This window comes from Plutella xylostella, chromosome 24 (assembly GCF_932276165.1).
Source record: "Plutella xylostella chromosome 24, ilPluXylo3.1, whole genome shotgun sequence".
NCBI classification, from domain to species: domain Eukaryota; kingdom Metazoa; phylum Arthropoda; class Insecta; order Lepidoptera; family Plutellidae; genus Plutella; species Plutella xylostella.
In genome coordinates, this window is record NC_064004.1 from 268,659 (window position 1) to 293,337 (window position 24,679).

The 24,679-nt window shown below is 37.2% G+C and overlaps 1 protein-coding gene across 3 annotated transcripts in view; it reads right to left on the reverse strand.

Annotated features, from left to right (window-relative positions):
• The window catches only part of LOC105387810 (irregular chiasm C-roughest protein-like), a 148,073-nt gene that overhangs the window by 59,543 nt on the left and 63,851 nt on the right, over positions 1-24,679 (reverse strand). For all 3 annotated transcript variants that reach the window (XM_048629821.1, XM_048629820.1, XM_048629822.1), the window contains exon 3: positions 9,299-9,449. In XM_048629821.1, the coding sequence (XP_048485778.1) occupies positions 9,299-9,449 (151 nt within the window). The remainder of the gene's footprint in view (positions 1-9,298; positions 9,450-24,679) is intronic.

Below are 24,679 nucleotides of genomic sequence, written 5' to 3' on the forward strand. Positions count from 1 at the left end.
AACTACCTATAATAGTAAGATGTAGGCTTTAGAAGCTTCTAAATCAAAGTGTCGGGTCTTCAGAAACTCTTAACCTAACCGGGAAGCAAAGTCAAGACTTCAAGACCCAACATATATCAGCTCATTTCCCGCTACACTAAGACGTAGTGGACCTTCCCGTCCAAAGAAGCTCTCCTATGAAAGTTTAAAACGAATTTCGGTATGAAATTGGCTTTTTTATCACGTTACCTTCGCGGGGAACTCTCAAAGAATGTTATGCATGAATATGGCTAGAGTTTAGAATTTTCATCGTGTAGTACTTGAGTTTAAGTTGATAGCGCGGCTCGGGACTTGAGGAATTCTTGCTTAAAACGCTTTTACCTAAGAAATATACTGGAGTATTTACCTATAAGCTTAGATTGACAATATAGGTACGATGAAGATGGTGTGTCACATACAAAAATAAACCAAAAAACTGACGACATTTTGTTTACTGTCGAACTGTTTTAAGTTCAACCTAAAGACTAGGATTGACGAAGGAATAAAGTCACAAATCTGGTAACCGAACTAATTCAAAATAATAGCTCACTTTGAAAGTGAGGTGATATTTGTCGAGACGTTTCTTATTTTGTACTCCATCTTGTTCGTACATTGTTAATGTAAGCTACAAAATAAACTAAAACGTGTCAAACATTCGCATTTATAATAATAAGAAATACCTACCTATTTACTAACAGAATAAATAGAACTTTGCTGTTAGAAGCAAACTAGGCAGTTTTTATATTAAAATAAGTAATAGATTATAATAGAAAGTAAACAAATGACACACTTCACTGGTCCCTCGGCAATGTCACGAGCCGCTGGGCAGCCGGTTTCACCCATCACGGTTAGCGAGTTAACTCAGGGTTATGTCTAATCTTGTTATTTATTATTTACAAAATACTTGATTCCCGTGAGGTTTGCTTTAAAAGGTTTTCCTAAGGAATATCCGGAACTAAAATTATGAAACATTTATGTTGTCCAAGTACTTACCTAAAGGCTAATTTACTTATAAATAATAATACGGGTTGTTTTTTTTTATTTTTTCGCTAATTTTGACATTTTGATTTAATTTTTGTACTAAGATAATATGCTGCACACGTAGGTTTCGGCTTAGTATACCCTTTTTGCAACAACCTGTATATTCTGTAATAAAGTTTTATTCTTTAGTCAATCGTTTAAAACGTGGACATAACAGAAAAACTTTTAACAACTCTACAAGAACTCAAATACTATTTCTAGAGTGGTAAAAACTATTTTGTCATCGGTCGCTCTGTTTGAAAGCAAATCACTCAACGTTCTCATTATTTCATACATTTCAGCAATACATTTTCATTAATGACGTACATAATATCGGTTTCGCAACTGAGGACTTTTAACAACAACAGCTTAGGTCTGACATACTGCGTTCGGATTGGCTATACATATATCGTCATTGAGAAGGATTGTTGCTTTGGTAGGTTCACTCATCTTTCGAGAATTTCCTCCCAATTTCGATAATTCTATCATCCGATGAATGACTGGATGAGGAAGGCCGAGGACATAGGATAGGATACACTGTACTGCTCCTTAGGAGAGGCCTATGTCCATCAGAGGACGATTACAAGCCGATAATTTTGGTGAGGTACCTAAATATCTAAGTCGTCTTATATTATTTCTAAGCAATGATTTCAAAAGGAAGGATACGCCCGTCAGAACGTTTTGTCAAAAGAAAATGGCACCCGCGCGCTGGCCCTAAATTCATACAAATTATGACAGATTTATGAGGTTTTAGGGCCAACACGAGGGTGTCATTTTCTAGAGCGGTTGGGCCTGTCCTTACGCTAGTAATATATAAGTCAATGTTTCTAAGTAAATATTGTTCCAGTGACGCGTAGAGAGCTGTAAATAAACATTCCACATGACAGACTGATGGACAGCCCGCCAAAGTATTTAAAACTGTTGTTTGCGGTAAATTTGACACAGCGGCTGTACTGTCAGTGAAAGATAATACAGCTGTTGTAATTGTAACTTTTACTGCTTAATACAACTATAATGACTTTGATGTACGGTGGCCTGCGTCTAAAAGTATACAGGCGGAGTTTTTAAAACAGCGATCTCAAGCTCACATGCTGCTCAAGCACATCCACATAAACACCACTGCTACACAAGTCACACACAACACGTCCCCGGATTTATAACAGACTAGCTGTTCCCGCGCGCTTCGCTTCGCCTTAAAAAGTTTTCCCGTGGGAATTCCGGGATAAAAAGTAGCCTATGTTCTTTCCCAGGGTCTAAACCGTATGTATACCAAATTTCATTCAAATCCGTTCAGTGGTTTTGGCGTGAAAGAGTAACAGACAGACAGACATACAGACACAGTTACTTTCGCATTTATAATATTAGTAAGGATGTAGCTGGTCCCTTCATCATCAGGGATCGCTATTTTAAAAACTTCGCCTGTATACTTTTAGGCGCAGGCAATCGTACAATCAGCTACTGAAGATAATATACTAATAATGACTGGCTAAATTGATTAATAATAATTAATATAATATTTATACCTAGGTGTCAAACCTGAGTCTGGCTATTACCTGTCACCGACACGGTAGAAGAAAATAAAAAAAAATACTGCTATAATAGGTATTCGTTTCATAATAAGTCGTGTAGGTATGTATCTTGTGTGGAAAATATGGATTATAAGTTATTACTTCATGGTATAGTGGACTGGTAGGTGTTAATGATATCCTAACTTCCTAACTTTATCCTAATCCAAACTAATATTATAAATGCGAAAGTAACTGTGTCTGTCTGTCTGTCTGTCTGTTACTCTTTCACGCCAAAACTACTGAACGGATTTGAATGAAATTTGGTATACATACAGTCTAGACCCTGGGAAAGAACATAGGCTACTTTTTATCCCGGAATTCCCACGGGAAAACTTTTTAAGGCGAAGCGAAGCGCGCGGGAACAACTGTATGACAATAATATAAAAGTTTCCTTCACAGTACCGATACAGTTTTACTTTCTCGCATCAGTTATTTCCGTGTGACAATGGCGGACTCAAGAACTCAAATAAAAACCACTAAAATACAGCCGTAACAAGATTATTCAAAGGGAAAGATTATCTAGCTTATATTCTGGAGTCTCAAACAGGGTAGGTATACGTGCCTTAGGCACACACACGTGGAACGATAGAAGGTGGCTGGATGAGGATTCTGCCATAACTACATCAGTTATATGTTATACCTTGTTAGTATTGTTGACATAGCGGTAACCGTTCGGTTTCTGAAGCAAAAATAAATTCGCGATTCTACCTTATTAATTATCCAAACAAAATAATAATAATAAGTACCTCATGTATTTAAAATTCGAGCCGCAGCTTCGAAACGCACGTCCTGGCCAACCGTGACATTTGAACAGTTTAAAACCAAACATCTGTTGCAAATGTTTTGTTAGCTATTAAAAATTTCACGCTGATTCTATGTGAAGAGAAGGTAAGTATGAGAAAAAATGTGCATGCATTGATCTTTTAGTTGTGTTTGCCCAAGGTTTTGTTAATCAGTAGGTAGGTACAATGGTTTTGAAGCTATGGTTCTGTGCTTTTAAATTATAAGTACCTGTGGGATAAAAGAAAATTTTGCTGTCACTGACTAAAACATAGTTACTGAGAGTGACAGCAGTATTGTGAAACTATAATATGCTGGCGATTGACTGATACTGACTGTTTATTCATGAAATTCATGAAATGACTTTTACGGCAAAACCGTTATAGATTAATATGGCTAAAATCACGAACTCTTTACTGACGTATAGTGACAAATTTTAACACAAATTTTGGATCCCCTGCCTTGCCGATGCCGTCTCATTTGTTAGTATTTCTCCACATCATCATCATCATCATCATCAGCCTTCTATCGCCCACTGTTGGGTATAGGCCTCCTTATTTGTACGCCAATTCTTCCGGTCCTTTCTTCACAAGAACCCTAGAATAGCGTAACAGATTTGATGGAATTTGCATAACAGGTTGCGCACAGCCTGCCACGGTCTTGTCAGCGTGTGCTATCCAATTTACCGTAAAATTCGGTAAGTACCTCACGTTTTTTTTATGCAAGTAGTTAGGTATAGAAACAATAATCTTAATCCTAACTAATATTATAAATGCGAAAGTAACTGTGTCTGTCTGTCTGTCTGTCTGTTACTCTTTCACGCCAAAAGTACTGAACGGATTTGAATGAAATTTGGTATACATACGGTCTAGACCCTGGGAAAGAACATAGGCTACTTTTCATCCCGGAATTCCCACGGGAAAACTTTTTAAGGCGAAGCGAAGCGCGCGGGAACAGCTATAATATAATAAGTAATTTTAAAGGACTACTCGTAGTCTGGGGAAAAGAAAACTGACCACTCTAAGATCGAGTGTAAATGCTACCTGTATGTGCCGAAAAAGAGGGCTAATTACAAGATTAACGTATCTGTGTATCTGTCTGTGGTAGCATAGTTACCAAACAGCTGAACCGAAAATCGACATATCCCTTCAAAAGTTATGGGACTTTTAGTATTGAATGTCGGGGGGTTTTAACGTTGGTTAAGTTTTTACGTAAGATACACACACACACGCACTCACGCCTTGTACTAATGTACTCCCTTGCGGGGTAGGCAGAGGTGCATTGCTGCACCCACTTTTCGCCAGAGTGTTATGTTAGTCCCAATGTAATAGGGGGCGGGCCTATTGCCATTTTACGGGCACATCCAAGACCCGAGAACAAATATCTGTGTTTAAACAAATATCTGCGCCAGCCGGGAATCGAACCCGGGACCATCGGCTCAGTAGCCAGGGTCACTAACCACTACGCCATTCGGTCGTCAAATTTACGTAAGATATTTTTTGGATAAACAGTATACACAGTAGTGTAATATATTTACTCTATTTAAATTTACAGTATTTTCACCTACTCTGTGCCACCGGCTAGACAAGTGAGTCTGGTGGGCGGAAATATTTGGCTCACAAACTATTTCGATGGCTATTGACACAAAAAGTGAGTATTTTATCAGTATAATATTGACTTGGCGTGTGGAGCGTCACTACAATTCCACCTGTATTATGTATTATGTATTACTAGCTGTTCCCGCGCGCTTCGCTTCGCCTTAAAAACTTTTCCCGTGGGAATTCCGGGATAAAACGTAGCCTATGTTCTTTCCCAGGGTCTAGACCGTATGTATACCAAATTTCATTCAAATCCGTTCAGTAGTTTTGGCGTGAAAGAGTAACAGACAGACAGACAGACAGACACAGTTACTTTCGCATTTATAATATTAGTTAGGATAGTTAGGATTAGTTAGGATTAGGATGTATAAGTATCACAGCTAGAGCACATTAATAAATAATAATATGTGGGGACATCTTCACACACGGCCATCCGACACCCCAAGCTAGGCAGAGCCTGTGTTATGGGTACCGGACAGCTGATATATCTACAAAAATAGATAGATAGAGACATCTTAAATATAAATATCAACACCTAAGACCCGAGTACAAATATTTATCTTTAAACAAATATCTGCCCAAGCCAGGAATCGAGCCCGGGACCTTCGGCATAGCAGTCAGGGTCACTAACCACTACACCATTCGGTCGTCTATGTATGTCATATCTACCGATTGGAGACCACGAACAGACAAACGCAGCGTGGGACGCCTGCCCGCCGGTGGTAGCCTATGTCCAGCAGTGGATGATTATTGGCTGATTATGATTATGTATATCATACCTATTATAGCATAGGGTCTTCTACTCCTAACACAGTGGCAAACAAATTGCAAACGGTCTTTTCAATTTAGACCTCAAACATACGCGACTTATTCGAGGGTCCGTTAAAAAAACGTTTTTTATGAATTTATGCATTCAGGTTAGTGACCCTGACTACTGAGCCGAAGGTCCCGGGTTCGATTCCCGGCTGGGGCAGATATTTGTTTAAACACAAATATTGGTTCTCGGGTCATGGATGTGCCCGTAAAATGGCAATAGGCCCGCCCCCTATTACATTGGGACTAACATAACACTCTGGCGCAAAGTGGGTGCAGCAATGCACCTCTGCCTACCCCGCAAGGGAGTACATTAGTACATACAAGGCGTGAGTGGGTGTGTGTGTGTATGTTATGCATTCAGTATAGTTCTGTTGATAAAGATAAACGATAAAGATAAAATACTCTTTATTGCACACAAACAGAAACAGTTTAACAAACATATAAAAGGAAAGAAATAGTTCAATCGGCGGCCTTATCACCAAAAGTAATCTCTTCCAGACAACCGTTGATGTTCGGAATTAAACGCTTAATACGCTTTTTTGTTAATCTTTGAATGTTAAGTTTTAAATATACCTGATGAGGTAACAACAAATACTAGTCTATTTAGTATAACTCGGACTAAAATTAGAATACGAAAACCCATTTTCTATTGTTCCATTTGGAATTTAGGTCGTGGTTGATAGATTTACCTATTTTTTTACTATTTGTTGTACGTTATCTAAAAAAAACACGCGAGTATTTTAGTATATATTGTACGGCCTAAAAATTAAGTGTCGTAAAGTTTAGTATCTGTACATTGTATTATTGTGTACAATGCTATCGTTTGTAACTGGTAATCCTAATCCTAACTAATATTATAAATGCGAAAGTAACTGTGTCTGTCTGTCTGTCTGTTACTCTTTCACGCCAAAACTACTGAACGGATTTGAATGAAATTTGGTATACATATGGTCTAGACCCTGAGAAAGAACATAGGCTACTTTTTATGCCGAGATTCCCACGGGAAAACTTTTTAAGGCGAAGCGAAGCTCGCGGTAACAGCTAGTATGTTTAATGTATTTTTTCTTATTTTTAAGTAGATACTTATCCACTTTACTACGGTATGAGCGCGTTATAATCTAAAGTTCGTCTCCACTACCTCCAAGAGCAGAACATTCAGCTTAACTGATCCCTACCTATGTGATGATGATGATAGTAATTTTAAGTTTATGTATGTATATGTGTATGTATGTAATGTATTTATGTATGTATCATGTATATAATTATTTATTTATATTGTATAGGTATAGTTATATTAATATTTTGGTTAGGTACTCAATTTAGACCATCTTCTATCGTAAGCACTACCAATCACTTTTTCAACATCACCAAAGGTTAACTGGTAGAAAATGCTGCTAGCATTAAGTTCGCCTTTGTACCAATTTATTTTGTGCAATAAAGAATTTAATAATAATAATAATCTTACCATAATACCTACGTCCAAAATAATATTAACTTTAGTCTTAATTAAAAAATACAGAATTTGCGTCGCTTTAAAAAGGCGAAGTAAGTAGGATTTCTTGTTTCTTCTATATTTGGTCTACGTTTCGCCGCTTTTAGCATAAATTTCATGTTTCCTACTGCTATGTACCTACCGTGGAGTATTTCCTACATTAAAGTATCATAAATTAGATTAGTTCCTGACACGTAGCTATTCGAGAGGAATTTTGTATTGTAAGTGGATTTAAAAATAACTATACGGTGTGTGGTTTTATCAGTGATTCCAGTTAGCATGTGCACATTATAATATATGCTACTACAAATGTAATTACGAGACCCATTCTGAAATCGCGAAAACAGATAACCCATAGATTTTGGTAGACCCTCAAATTCATAGACCGTTTGTAAATTTACAACAAGGTTAAAATTTACTTTGAAGTACAAGTTCCGACTTTTTACGTCAGTTTAAAAACTTCAATTTTAAGCCTATTTTAACGTATGCGCTATGAATTCGGGATCTTTACAAAGAAACAGCTATTATTTTGGTTATTTCCGAGTTCTGTTAATGAATGTGGCGTAAAAATTCATCTGCACGCAGGATATCACTGATAAAGTCCCACCCTAGGCACGAGTTCAGAGTTGGGATATGAGCAAACAAAGCTTTTATAGTTGGCAATTAAAAGAACATTTTAATAGTGTTGCTATTGAGTTAATTTTGTCTCATGTTGATGTTCTAAAACAGCAGATAGTTAAATAGCGAATAGTTTGAAAAGGGCTTTCTAGAGTTTTATTGTTTCTTTGACCTATATCTATTTATAACAAAGAGGAAATATTTGATTGTTTGTTTGTATTAAGTAGGCTCCGAAATACTGGACTGATTTAGAAAAGTCTTTCAGCATAAGAATGCTAAATGCTAATTCCCTGAATGATACACTTAATACCTACTTATATATTTTTATCCAGAAATGACCACGGGTCCTCTTTAAGGGCTATGCATAGCGCAGTTCGCGTAGTATAGAAGCTAGTACATAATATAAATAATGAACAAATTATAAAAGCAGAAATAAACGAATAACTGACCTACAATTATGTAGATAGGTACGTAGTAAATATGGCTACCTACGCCTGCGGGTGTAAGGCAAGAAAAAACTAAGCAAGACGCGTGCCACTGCCACCCATTATCATCATCTCTGCATACCGCCAGCTACCTCAGTATAATAGACTATGAACACTCGAGGACTTAAAATTACACCTTGGGGCACGCCGCACTACAAACACTTGACATTTTTAAAATGGCCGCCATGCCAGATTCGTTATGTCATTATGTTTTTACACAACGCGGAGGAATACTTTGGCTAATAATAATAACTTTATTACGGAGACGTGGAAGGTATTTTTATGTGGCTAGAGAGAGTGGAGCCGTGTCGAATGCGTTAGTTATACGCGTGGTGTTGACTTTTGTATGATAAGTTGTGTCTGAGACGAGTGATTGTGTATCTGTCTGCCTATGCCCACTTAGTCCAGGAGCGGATTAAGTGATTCGAATGTGTTTTTTTTTAATGGAAAGTAGCTTTATTTATACTATTTTCTTCCATGCCAATTGTGCCTACATATACGCCATTTTATAAACTAGAATTTGCATTTACTTATTTATACATATTTGCAAATAAACAAACAATATGAAGGTAGCAAGCGGCCTTACTCAGGCACCCCCGCCCTATTCATAGCTTTGTAAATAATCCTACACTTTTTCCTACTCAGTTAAGTATCTGCCACCATTTTAGGATTGCTTCTTTGAGGGCATTATACCTACCTACTTTTAGCGTTTTCATCTCTAAGAACAAGTCTCAACAATAATATTCACGACTGTAACCACCGAATCTGACTACCCCGTCCGAGATGACTCTCACGGAGCCATTCGCTTTTCACTGTACATTTTTACTCACGTGATAGGTCACGTTCCGCATCGCTTTTTAACATAGTCTCTACATTAACAAACTTCACTTCTAGATTCCTCACCTTCCTCATCACTCCCCACCATGGAGTATCTGTCGTAGCCGCTCAGGTTCCTGTGCGTGCCGAGCCCGAAGTCGTCCTTGGTCCACTGCAGCGCGCCCGCCTTGCGCTCCACTCGGCACGGGAGCGTGACTCGGGAGCCCAGGATCGCCGTCTGTGGGGGGAGAGGGGGGATTAGCGACATTGTTATCATTAAAATCGTCGTCTTTGACCTCAGTATCAGGTCAATCTGTTTCATTATCATAATAATATTTGTATAGAAGCATACATTTTAATTAAGTATGTAGCTTAATTGATGACATGTACCCTTAAGGGCCTGTCTGCTTTTACAAATAATGATATTATACAATACAGGATCTAGTCAATAAACAGGTACTTCTATGAGGATATGAATAAAGCTTTTCACTCCAAACCAGTTCCAATAAAATCGCGCGACAAAATTTAAAACCACAACCTCGAACTCCCCACACCAATGCACCACTTTACTTTTACACAGTTCCAACAGCTCCACACCTAGCAAATGTCTCCTGCAAAGACAATAAGTACGTTGTCTAGTGGTCGGCGGCAACAGACAAATAGACAACCGCGCTCGACAGTGGGTGTGGAGACAAATCTCGGCGCGTGTGGACGACGTGGTGTAGTTGCTTGCTTTTCATGGAGGATGTGCGAGTTTTTAACCCTTAAGACAAAGAGACGTATCGACAAAATAATAACACCCCACTTATATATATTATACCTACTACTGAGCTGTTATTTTGAATTGGTTCGGTTAGAAGATTTATGACCTTACTAGCTGTTCCCGAGTCCTTGGCTTAAAAAGTTTCCCGTGGGAATTTTCCGATCAAAGTAGCTTACTAATATGTTAATCCATGGTGTCAGCTAAATCCATACCAAATGTCATTAAAATTGCTTCAGCCGATTTGACGTGAAGAACTGAAGAAGTAACAAACATACACACTTGAAAACTTTCGTCTTTATAATAAAAGTAAGTATTCATTGGTACTATTAAGCAAAACGCGAACAGTCTTTTGCTTTGTTTATGTATGTGACACTCCATCTAGTTCGTGTATTGTTAATCTCAGCATGCGGGTGATAGTGACAAGCAAAAGCTATATCGTCTGAAAGTGCCATGTCCAAGGCGCTGGGACAATACAACCCGGTATTGCTTTTACCTCAAAAGTCGTTAAATGTTAGGATTTCTCTGCAACAGATTTCTATTTTAACCCTCTGGTGACAGAGAAGGGTGTTCCAAGTTTGGTGTATCTGTCTGTCAAGTATCATGTAAAACCATAAGAGCTATTTTAGTGTGATTTTAATTTGATTGGATTGCATAAGTTGCGAAATTATTACTTAGACATGTTTTTGGTATTTAAAATTTATACAAATATCAAAGCTGTTTCCCACTGTACCTCTACATTAGCTTTCTATCTTGTGTCTGCCTCTTTAGTAAAGTTGTTAAGTGTGCTTTAGGAAGTTTGGAAATTAAATTTTATTATACATACTTTAGTCAGCTTTAGTGTAGAAGTTAATTCTTTAGTCTGACTAATCTGAAGGATTTTTTATATTTTAACTGCTGTAACTTTATTAATATATTTTCTACCTACCACAATAAAAAGTGAGGTGTTATTAATTTCGTATTACTTTATATTTGTGTGTTTATCTGCAGGCTCGATAAGAATACGTTTTTATAAGAAAAATACCTGCTGAGCTACGTTTCATTAAAAATATATTTCACATTAAAACGAGTTACTTATATATTTTTAGCCACTAAACCCTGGCTATTTTATTTTATATTTCAACCACAATATTATCGTTACCAATACAACTTATCTATCACAACAATACTGCCATTTCACTCGCACCACGCCTTAGATTAACAATATATTATTATGAACAAGATGGCCTGTCACATGCAAAAAAAATTAAAAAAACTATCTGCATTTTGTTTACTGTCAAACCGTTTTAAGTTCAACCTAATGACAACCATTGCATCAATAAATAAAGTCATAAATCATCTAACAGCTCAGTATAAGTGGGGTGTTATTTGTCGAGACATTTCTTTTGCACTGACACTCCATCTATTTCCTTTATTGTTAATCTAAGCACCTCGTCGTCGAGTGTTGTCCCGGGCGTCGAACCGGCGACCCGTCCGGCAGGTGTGTGTAGATTGTACAGATTGCTCTTTTTGTTGTTGACCACTCGTGTTACATGCCTTGTGGTAGCCGCGAGGTTGCACATTGAGTGAAGGAGATGTTATTTAGATACGTAAGGCAAAAGTGCTTTTTTAATAGTTTTACGAGTTTTTCCGTGTAAGCAAGGGTTTTCGTGGTACTTAATTCCTAGAAAAAAATTGACATGCAGCTCTAAAGAAATAGTAGAAACTGAGCTGATTTCGTGTAAGTAATCGAGAAAGAGTTTTTATCTTCGGTAGGGAGTTAGACCAATTTTACGTCAGATTTTATTATAATTAAACGTATTATAAAGATTGCTACAAGCACATGGCTGTAAGACTCAAACGGAAGGAAAGCTGCGACCGTTTTTTCACCTTCAGACTATGCACGTACAGTTTATAATGACTTGTTACTAAAACAGCTCCTCGCTTCGCTACCTTTTTCCTGTAGATTGGCCCTTGGAATAACATCCAACCACGAAAACAGGAATCATTTAAGAATTTCATTACATTCACCATCTCTTGTATATTTTTAAAGGAAATAAACATTTTTACTTTTACTTTACTATTTCTGGAGTACTTCTCCCTATAATCACGTGTTCTCATTTAGAAACCTGTATCTATGGTGGTCCTCGTAATTTATAAAATGTCCTTGATACATGTGACTGCGCTCAAATCAATAAAAATAGTTTGTTTTTATATGTATGTACCTATTACAAATTAATGTAGGTACTTTGTAGGTACTTTACATAATCTAGTGGCTGTATGAAAGGTTAGGGAGTGGATTCTGGCAGATCTTTCATACTTTGTTAGCTTACTAAACACTTTTAGCAATACTTTGGCCTGTAGATTTTTAAAATCCTTATAAAGCAGTATACATCTCTATATTATCTCTAGCTTTTATATTTCTAGTCCATCCATCCAAAGGTTGTCTGGAAGAGATCGCTATAAGCGATAAGACCGCCTTTTGTACCCTAGTTAAGTGTCTATGTAAATTTTTTAATTATTTCTTGGTGTACAAATAAAGAATACTCTATCTGTATATCTATCTATACACATAAGTATCTCTCATTTTCATTCCGCCACTATTCGATCAATACCTATGCATAAAAAAACCTATCTTGTCGATTAAAACAACAAAACACAACCACAAAAGAAAACTTACAACCCTGATGAGTTGAAGACTCAGAAATTAAAAACTCGTTTCAAAATTATAGCACGTAAGAATAGCAACCCTAACGAGACGGGTACTGTCGGCAAAATAAGAAACTGACGCGCAAACACTTTGAAGAAAAGATAAAAAAATTATTACACATATACAGGGTGTTGCAAAAAGGGTATACTAAGCCGAAACCAGCATGTGCCGCATGGTATACCTAAGCCCGAAATGCTGGTTTCGGCTTAGCATACCCTTTTTGCAGCACCCTGTATAAAGGATTCACATTATGATAGAACAGAAAAATAGGACAATGGCGCCTTATTACTAAAAGTAATCTCTTCTAGACAGCAACACAGATAGCATTAAATTTAATAACTTATGTCTTGTGTTTCTTGTTTTGATAATGAATGATGATGTTTTGTTTTTAGATAAAACTCGAATAAACTCAATACCCAAAATATAGTTACTAGCTCAAGAAACATACCTACTGGCGAATTTTTTTATAAATATGTGGGGACATCTCACACACGGCCATCCAACCCCAAGCTAGGCAGAACCTGTGTTATGGGTATCGGACAGCTGATATATCTACACAAATACATATATAGATACATAAGTACTAAATATAAATATGAACACCCAAGACCCGAGTACAAATATCTGTCCTTAAACAAATATCTGCCCCAGCCGGGAATCGAACCCGGGACCTTTGGCATAGCAGTCAGGGCCACTAACCACTACGCCATTCGACCGTCATACATTCCATTCAAACATTCCCGGTATTTATTTACTTTGCTGACCGTACAAATGGCGATCGGACCCTACAAGGCAAAGAGCCACTAGTAATGAGATACACATTAACACAAACCTGACTGAAATAATTAAATACTAGACACAATAATAATATACCGACTGGTTTTTAGTCGTTAAGCCTAGTCAGAGGCCTTCGGGCGGCTTGAAAACATCTGACAGTCGGGTTGCCCACTTACCCGACAACTCTCTCAGCACAAGCTCGCTTGTGTTGGGGTCCACCAACCCGCACTAGGCCAGCGTGGTGGACTAGGCCTAAACCCTTCCTTCATTGGAAGGAGACCCGAGCCCCAGCAGTGGGGACGTAATGGGTCGTGATGATGATGATGGTTTTTTCGAAGACTTTAGGTCATGCTACTCTGAAGAGCGATTTACCATTTACGATTACGATTTACATCTTTGTACCACTTTTCCTGTACCTCCTGTAGGTTGGCTGGTAGAAAATGCTCGTAGCATTAAGCCCACCTTTTGTGCATTTATTATATACTAGCTGTTCCCGCGCGCTTCGCTTCGCCTTAAAAAGTTTTCCCGTGGGAATTCCGGGATAAAAAGTAGCCTATGTTCTTTCCCAGGGTCTAGACCGTATGTATACCAAATTTCATTCAAATCCGTTCAGTAGTTTTGGCGTGAAAGAGTAACAGACAGGCAGACACAGACAGTTACTTTCGCATTTATAATATTAGTTAGGATTTGTGCAATAAAGAAATAAACAAATAAATTTAAGAGAAGCGTCCACCTATCGGTATCGTATACATCGCATCAAACGGATTGTCATAAATGTATGAAGTAAGTGAAAGCTTGTATGAATTTCTAGGTTTTTTTAAGTTCTATGATAAAATTCCCGGTATTCTGCGGTGGTAGCTCAGTCGGGTAAGCGCCCGCTTCTCACGCAAGAGATGCGGGTTCGAATCCCGGCGCTGACATGTACCAATGAGTTCTTTTAACTTAAGTACAATGTATACCATCGCTCTTACGGTGAAGGAAAACATCGTGAGGAAACCTGCATATCTAGATTTAGCACATCTAGATATGTGAACCCACCAACCCGCAGTGGACCAGCGTGGTGGGAAATGGTCCAAGCTTAGGAAGGCAGTTTAGACCTTGGGGATATGCACAAAGGTTCCACTCGAGAGAGCCAGGTGCAGGTACTAACACCCCCACAGAGAATAGAATAGAATAGAATAGAATTCCCGGTACAAAAACCGCATACAATACACCTAAAACACACGCATTCGTTCTAATTGGCGAATTTCGCGCAAAAAAACTAAAGCAAAACTCAGTTGGAACATTTTGTGAATGAAAAGTGGAAATCCGATGGAAAAAATCGCGAATCCGCGTATCAGTTGATTCCACTGCACAGTGGGCTGAACGCGGAATTTATTGAACGCGAGCTACGCACTGATATGCACGCGAATAAAGACACAGTGTTGCCAATTCAGCACCAGTACGGACATAAAACAAACAGTCGTTTTTAAGGCGGTTTAAATTACTTTTGACCTTCTCATTCTGTTCTGTGCTGTAAGTATATAATTATTATATTTCATCATCATCATAACCCATCACGTCCCCACTGTTGACGCACGGGTCTCCATACAATAAAGAAAGAGTTTCAAAAGACTGGCACGTTAAGCCGTGGGTCCCGGTTGCTGCTTCGGCAGCAGTCGTGAAGCCTAGTCAGATGCCTTCGGGCGGCTTGAAAACATCTGACAGTCGGGTTGCCCACTTACCCGACAACTCTCTCAGCACAAACTAAACCCTATAGTTGCCTGACTAGGCTTCACGACTGCTGCCGAAGCAGCAACCGAGACCCACGGCTTAACGTGCCGTCCGAAGCACGGAAGCGTCCAGAAAAGACAATGGCTGACCCATCCGTGCCATGTGTTCTATATCATTTTAATCAATTTAGATATGTTTGTTAAACTCACGGGACCCTAGAAACAAAAACAATTCGATTGATTCACAATCAGTGCCTATTGTTGTTTTGTTGCTTTTATTTTGTATTCAGTTAGACTATACCGCAGCAACCACCGACAACAATCAACACAAATATCTACATTAGGTACTTCTAAATGGCTGATCCAATATTGATATACACTCACTTTATTCATAGGTATAGTGCCACAAACTTATCTGTTCCGGTGACAGCGAACTAAATTGATCCATATCTCATTACTTACTAATGAATTGTATATTTTAAAACATTAGATGGGTTTATTAACACCGCAAGAGCGAAATAGCAATACGAGCAAACTTAAAATCTTATAGAATTAAGAAATATTAGAGATTTATTTGAGCTGTCACCGGAACAGATAAGTTTGTGGCACTATACAATGGTTGTCACTAGGTTGAACTCACAACCATCATCAGCCAATAATCATCCACTGCTGGACATAGGCTACATATTTATATATATTCCTTCTACATATTTATATTAATCACCTACTACAACCATTGGAAAGGAGCCTTCTACATACAGCAGTAAACTAAACCTTACTACGTCACCATAAGAATGAAATTACAACTAGTTTTGTACATTAAGGTCTGTGGCTGGTGGTACCGACTCTCTTTTCAATCTTTCCCGATACTTAAGTTACGAATAAAGGCGCGCTCTTAACTCGTGGGCGGTAAGGGTTATTTTAACTGTGACATCGTGTTAACAGACTGCTTGTGATTATGGTCTGTATAGACTGATCCGAACTATTATACTCATCTTTTAGGTGGACGTAACAAATGTTAATAGCGAATATATTCTGTGAGTAATTATTACTAAATGTATTTAAATACGTTTACACACACACGCACTCACGCCTTGTACTAATGTACTCCCTTGCGGGGTAGGCAGAGGTGCATTGCTGCACCCACTTTTCGCCAGAGTGTTATGTTAGTCCCAATGTAATAGGGGGCGGGCCTATTGCCATTTTACGGGCACATCCAAGACCCGAGAACAAATATCTGTGTTTAAACAAATATCTGCCCCAGCCGGGAATCGAACCCGGGACCATCGGCTCAGTAGTCAGGGTCACTAACCACTACGCCACTCGGTCGTCGTTAAATACGTTTAGTGTCTGGTAAAAGTCTAACCTATTGTGTGTTGGTGACGCTACAGTTACAACAGGGTGTGCTAGACTGGCTGGCATATAGTACTCCAGAAGTGTTCTTTGTCTATAGATACGAAGATACAACATGTGGCTAGACTTTAGAAGTACCGAAGATGTTATGACTTTATTTTTAATTTCGTTACAAAATTCTCTTGGCTTTCCATCATGTATTTAATTTACATATTTATATTAACATAGGTATTATTATTTTGATCTTTAACTTTGATTTTAATATCCTAACTAATATTATAAATGCGAAAGTAACTGTGTCTGTCTGTCTGTCTGTCTGTTACTCTTTCAGGCCAAAACTACTTAACGGATTTGAATGAAATTTGGTACACATACGGTCTAGACCCTGGGAAAGAACATAGGCTACTTTTTATCCCGGAATTCCCACGGGAAAACTTTTTAAGGCGAAGCGCAGCGCGCAGGATCAGCTGGTAAGTAATAATATTATGTGTTGTGTTCGGCCCAGTGTGCGCACAGTGTTTCCATGCACGCGACAGGTGCGCGCGCGCAGCTCCCACCGTTATTACTGAACGCTACTTGCAGGTACAGTGGGCTGCAGGAGAGGTTATCAAAAATAATAGTATAATGGGGACATCTCACATACGGCCATTCGACCCCAAGCTAGGCAGAGCCTGTAATATGGGTATCGGACAGCTGAATTTATATAATCTACACAGATATCGACGCTGGAAAGGCAAAGTGCATTAAGCGCCATAACATAAAATGTTCACAAGAGCTATTTAAAGTTTGTATATTATACAGATACCTAGATCCACACAGATACATAAATAGTAATTAGGTATTATAATAATCCATAATTATTATAAAATTATATTATTAACAGTGGTAGATTATGACTTTTGACAAGAAATTCTAATATTCTACGTCGAAAAAATAAACGATTTCATTTCATTCATTTCATTTCTTTTCATAACACCCAAGACCCGAGAACAAAATATCTGTCTCAAAAAATAATTCTGCTTCGGCCGGGAATTGCAAAACTGTTTTCACTGTTCAATCAGAAATTCATTTTCACTAATAATTATTAATAAACATTAAACAACCATGTTCCTTTTACGATGCAATCGCTTAATCTAGGCAAATTATATTTATACCTATTTATTGTACCAATTACAAGCGAATTAGTACTAAGTTCTTTTATTACTTAATTTATACTTAGTAGTAAATTTAAGTTTCTTGTTTGTATTTTCATTTAAACAGGTTCAACTCAGCCATTTTTTATCATTTAAATTGCTGTAGGGACATAGGTGTTAGTTTTGGTTTTTGATCGGAGGGGTTTCTAAATTTAGTGCCTACTTGAACTGAAAAAAATATAAACGGGAAACGGTTAAATGGAAAAGGCTACCTACTTTAAAAACGCCGGTCTGCAATATTGTACATTTAATAAGTTTGTACATTTTTATCAGCGCATCAGAAATATCAGAATTTTACGCATTTTTTTTTGTTGGGTCCTTTTGTTTGTGGATTTTTTTATTGCTTGTGAGTATATTACACATTTTTTATGATTTCTGCATCCGTAGAGGTCTTTCAACTTTGGATATTATTAGGTATATTTATTTTATTTTAGTAACAGGAAGTGACTCCATGACAAATACGCGAAAGAATTCCAAAATGTATCGAATCCACCGATTAATAATAATAATAATCCGTGTGTGAAACATATAGGTCCAGGCAGGGGCCATAGTCCTTCCATAGTCCCAGTTACCCAGTCCATTTAGCACCCCCTTCCATAACCCTGTATTAGTTTTCTCCATATCCTACAATAGTCCTGCACTAACCGGGGATTTTCCTTGGGTTTACTCCATAGTTTACACAGGGAAAATCGTCGGTTGGTGTCACATTTCATATACAGGGTGGCCCAAAGAGTGACGTCCAAAGGAAAATGTTTGATTCCTTAGGTCAAGGGGTAGCCAAATCACCCCCATGTATGTTCAGCAATTTTTAGTAGTTTAGGAGTTATGATTTTTTTTTACTAATTTTCTACGAAAATCGACCTCAGTGGATCAATTATGTTTTATTATTTTTTGGGATAACTTTTTTAAATTATTTTTTATTTTTGTGTCATCCTCTTATGTTGTTCTTTTAACCATAAAAGTTTCAGCTTCCTAGCTGTATTGTAAGTTAGTTATTTTTATATCGAAAGTTCAAATTATATCATCGAGCTAGACTGCTCTGAATTTTCAACTTGAAATTAAAAATTGAACTAGATATTCTCATGGTCCCTTATTAATTTTAAAAACTCCGCAAGGTTCCAATATAACATAAAAATAAAAATAAACTATTGCTTAATGGGGTATTATTTGCAGAAAACAGCCTTCAAAGGTACTTGGGTGGAAATTACCTAATTAGGAAATTGTTTCAGAAAGTTGAAAGATTCCTGTTATGTCATTACTAAGGACTATAAGTCGCCTATACGCTTCTCTGTTTCATTCAGATGTCACTTTTTGACAGATACCACATTTTTGAGAAAAGTTACTTTTTTGACATGTTTAACTTTTTGACAGATGTCATATTTTTTACATTTGTCACTTTTTTGACTTAAAGAAAATTTCTTGCGTAGATGTAGGTAGTGTATTGCTGTGGGAGGTCGCCATTTTGAAAATTTATTGTGAGTAAATTTGTAAAAAAATTATTTGAGTTTATTTATTTATTATTAATAATACAATTATCTCATAAATCTTACAACTCAGACATAAACATTTTACTAAGAATTTCAATTCAAAAATGTAACTTAAATAAAAAATAATAGTAAATAATTTTATTTTCCCTTTAATTTGATACATTTTCTAACTGAATTAGTCCTTAGTAATGACATAACAGGAATCTTTCAACTTTCTGAAACAATTGACTAATGAGGTTAAATTTCCACCCAAGTACCTTTGAAGGCTGTTTTCTGCAAATAATACCCCATTAAGCAATAGTTTATTTTTATTTTTATGTTATATTGGAACCTTGCGGAGTTTTTAAAATTAATAAGGGACCATGAGAATATCTATTTCAATTTTTAATTTCAAGTTGAAAATTCAGAGCAGTCTAGCTCGATGATATAATTTGAACTTTCGATATAAAAATAACTAACTTACAATACAGCTAGGAAGCTGAAAATTTTATGGTTAAAAGAACAACTTAAGAGGAGGACACAAAAATAAAAAATAATTTAAAAAAGTTATCCAAAAAAATAATAAAACATAATTGATCCACTGAGGTCGATTTTCGTAGAAAATTAGTAAAAAAAATCATAACTCCTAAACTACTAAAAATTGCTGAACATACATGGGGGTGATTTGGCTACCCCTTGACCTAAGGAATCAAACATTTTCCTTTGGACGTCACTCTTTGGGCCACCCTGTAGATTAATGTTGTCAAACGGGCCTCTACATGTTGGCTTCGGCCCCATGCACGCCTTCCAAATGCCCGGAACCCCATGGTCCCGTGATGGTAAAGACACAACATAATAATAATAATAATAATAATAATAATAAAAACGTTTATTCCGTGCCATCGCACACTCGATTACTCGCCCACGCGCTGCTAACGAACAAACGGTAAATAAAAACGTAGGTATTAAGTATTTTTTATAAAAACACCAAGTTTAGACATACGTTGGATACTTACTGGATACTTTAAGCCCTTTAAGGTAATGTTAAGAAGGTTTTATAGTATTTTACAGCATAAAACTATTTACTGGGACATTTTCAGAATCAGAAAATTGGAAGCAAAAACTTATGCTTGATAATAAATTGCCGGTTTTTCCCTTCATAATAAATTGAACAATCCACTTGAATGACCACTTAAACACAAAAATTCAACATGGACTCTCTCAATCACACTCCTCATAAAACAGATAAAAGTGTCACGCAGTAAAAAAAACAGCAAAAAGTTCGCATCAAAAAACTAAATCCTCGCGAAACATTACACCTCTTTCGAGAGGACGAGAAGGAAAAAGAAAAAAGTTAATAAATATACGACCTCGAGAGGTTGGAGTCTTTTTTCGAGTGCGTTTTTTACCGTCCCCAATCCTTGTTCTGAGAACGGATGCGACTGCGGAGCTGCAATTCTTGCATAAACACACTTACTTTTTAGGGGTCAGCTGCCGTAAAAGATACAGCTTCTTTTTGACCGATTTCGAAAAAAGGAGTAGGTTCTTAATACAATTCCTCTGTATGTTTGTGTTCATCGAAGGTCCAAGGTTCGATTCCCAGCCGGGGCATACATATTTGTTTAAAGGCAGATAGTTTTGTACTGGGTATTCGATGTTAATATTGTGTATAAATAGTATGTAGGTATTTATTTATGTATCTGTGCAGATATCAGCTGAAACCCATATTATGCTCAGTTTGCGGTCAGATGGTTTGCCCAGATGGGCGTGTGTGTGAGATGTCCCCCACATATTATTTTTATTATAAAATACAGCTGCGAGTATGAAGGTGCAGAAACTAATTTTCCGAAGTGCAATTTTATGACGATATGGCGTAAAACGAATATGTTCACAACTTTATTACATTTGGGACACTCATTTATTAGTGCCAACTGTCTAGCAGGCAAAGGACTAGCTTCTACTACTGAAATTAAACTGAAATATTTATACACAAGTAACTGTGTCTGTCTGTCTGTCTGTCTGTCTGTCTGTCTGTCTGTCTGTCTGTCTGTATGTCTGTCTGTCTGTTACTCTTTCACGCCAAAACTACCGAACGGATTTGAATGAAATTTGGTATACATACGGTCTAGACCCTGGGAAAGAACATAGGCTACTTTTTATCCCGGAATTCCCACGGGAAAACTTTTTAAGGCGAAGCGAAGCTCGCGGGAACAGCTAGTACTAAATAAATTGTTTTAAAATTCGGGTCATTTGGTGTCGACATTTTGTAAATGGAACTTTTTCATTGCTCGTGAGCGTACTTTACTATTGGTATTTAAGTATTATATCTATTTATTTATAATATTACCGTATTATTATTATATTGTACACTTAGGTATCAGATGTCTCAATAGATGGGAGATAGTCACGGAAGGACGCGACTGAAAATCAGTGCCGCGTCAGGTGGGTGGATGCCACCTCACTTGAAGCGGTGTAAGCTGAGGCGCGGGCCTTTTCGGTGCTGGACAACACACACCGCTATTACTTATAAGTGTATATTATATAAGGTTTTTATTTGTTATTTTCTTTTTTTTTTGTTTTTGTGTATTTTTTGTGGATTTTTGGTGTGTGCTGTGTGGTGTACCGAATAAAGAATTTTTATCTTTATCTTTATCTTTATCTTTATCTACTTGGTGGACTTCTCGCCTCATCATCCTGCGGGCCCCTTCATAATTATCACAATAATTGTTAACCTCAAATTGCTTGACCAAGTACTAGGTTTCGGAGAGCTGTCATACAATTGATACTTTTAATGCAACGTGATAGAGTCGTGGTTAGTGCAGCAAGACTTCAGAGCTTCTATAAAGGAAGAGAAGCCACGCACTCTACCTTCCAAAAAAGTATGTTTAGAGTCGCTGATGCTCGAATCAAGACTGTATCTCGTTGTATTAAGCGTACAAATCGCATGACAGCTGTGATTTGTTCGTTTTTTGTTAAGCTATATTAGCCAAGGTATTAGTTTCACTCGATCAGTGACGGAATCGTCAATTTCTCGGTTAAAAATAACAAGTTTTAACTTAAAAAGGGATGTTATTGTTTACTTTACGGGTTTTACAAATAATTCGGGTTGGGGCCTGCGACCGAAAGGGGAACATCCGCTTTTGTCATTAATATGGGTGTTAAGGAAAAAAATATATTATTAAACAGGTTGTTGCAAAAAGGGTATACTAAGCCGGAACCAGCATGTGCAGCATGTTATATCTAAGCCCGAAACTGAAATCAGAATTTCAAAATTCGCGAAACTTTGTTAGTCACGTGACTTTTTTCTATAGAGAATGTTTTTTTAACTCTTTTTGCAACATCCTGTATATAAAAAATAAAGGATAAAATTAGCTACAGTAAACTGATGACTATTTAAACGGTAGAAGTGCATGTCATGTTCAGTATGAATACTGAACGTTCTTTCAAACCATTTTTTATGATTTATGGTTTGATTGGATGCGGAAAGCTAAAGATCGCATCCAGTGGCGTGCTTTGGGAGAGGCCTACGTCCAGCAGTGGACTGCTATAGGCTAATGATGTGATGATGGTTTTAATGCAATTACATACATAGTTAATACTGATTTACCATGTAATGATTAGAATTCACCTACCATTTTATCAATATCTGAGCCGTCCGTTCTTATTAACAATTGATTATAGTTAACATCAAGGCCAAGATAACCTAACCATAGAGTACTACCTACACGTATAATAGGCATAACTACAGATTATTTTAAAAACAAAATGGCGCCTTAAAATACCCAAAATTAAAACCTGTATTTACTTTACGGTAACCACGTTGCGTGGCTATTGACGGGGCCAAATTAAAAGGTTTTTTTTAACATATTGTTGTGGAGATAGGCAGGTAATCACTGTTGTTGTGCTCGATGGATATGGACCTCTGGTTTATACCCGTAAGGAGTACTAGTTTGGACCCAATAATATCAAAAAAATAGATACTTAATATGAATAATTTTGACATCTTTACAAACCCTAAATGTATAGGGTCCTCGGGTCTAGAACCTAAAGTTTAGAATTTGATTTTAAATTCGATAAAAATAATGTCTTACAGCAAAAAATAAATTATTAACTTTTTAAACGACATCAGAGGACAAAGACTAAGTGCCAATTTCTCCATAGTCGGTTAGAGCATAACCAGGAAGTAGTGGTTGACTATTATGACACATCTGTCATGAATTTTATATGGAGATGACGTTTAATTTATAAATCAATCCCTGTCGGTTAGATAACCGACTATGGAGAAATTGGCACTAATAAATTTCAAATACAAAAGACATACCTAACCATACTCATACATAAGCATTTACATAATTTTAGTATACCTAACCGGACCAAACCTGCAAGGCCCAGCGCGTCTCGGGCCTTCTCAAATTATAATCAGTCCTGCTACTCCTCGCGTCTATAATTACAGCCGTATGTCTGAGTGGTAATGATAGTGTTTGTATGATTTAACTTTTATTTGGATCGAGCCGAGCCGACCAAACGGTTCGGTGAAGTGATTATTATTTAGAAAGAAAAAAATGGTATTTTTATACCTAGTTGAAAAAATCACGCTTTTTGAGTTACGACACTTTTATCCTAATCCTAACTAATATTATAAATGCGAAAGTAACTGTGTCTGTCTGTTACTCTTTCACGCCAAAACTACTGAACGGATTTGAATGAAATTTGGTATACATATGGTCTAGACCCTGGGAAAGAACATGGGCTACTTTTTATCCCAGAATTTCCACAGAAAAGTTTTTAAGGCGAAGCGAAGCTCGCGGGAACCGCTAGTTAATAATAAACTATGGAAACGCACGAAATCGATAATAATGCTAAAACAAAATCAGAATCGGCATTTTATAATAATAAATGGTATAATAATATAACATTCACAAAATTAATTTCAAAATCAGATAACGGCTCATGATAAGTTTATTAGTTATTTAATTATATCAACAATATTTTGTGCGGCTAAAATGATTTATCTATCTAATGTTATGTGTGAGCATGTAACAACTTTAATAGCTTATTAGAGATCAATTGGGGAATCTTATAAACGGTTCTGGAGCGGAGGGCAAGAAAGGAGCCTGCACAATTGATTATTCTATTCTATTCTGTGTAAATACCTGCACCTGGCACTCTCGTATGGAACCTTTGTGCATATCCCCAAGGTCTAAACTGCCTTCCTATGACTGGACCATTTCCCACCACGCTGGTCCACTGCGGGTTGGTGGGTTCACATATCTAGATGTGCTAAATCTAGATACCTATATAGTGCAGGTTTCCTCACGATGTTTTCCTAACTGATTTGCAGTAATAAAAATAGTAGGTATATTTTTTATCACTTTATGCGTTATATAGGTATCATGCGGATATACATACATTAGTATGTTCTATATTCGTGGTTAGTACTTTCGGTAAGTGTAAAAGGCGGTGTTACCACCCCAAGCAATGACTTCCAGACAACCTCCACACTACGGGCCCCGACCAA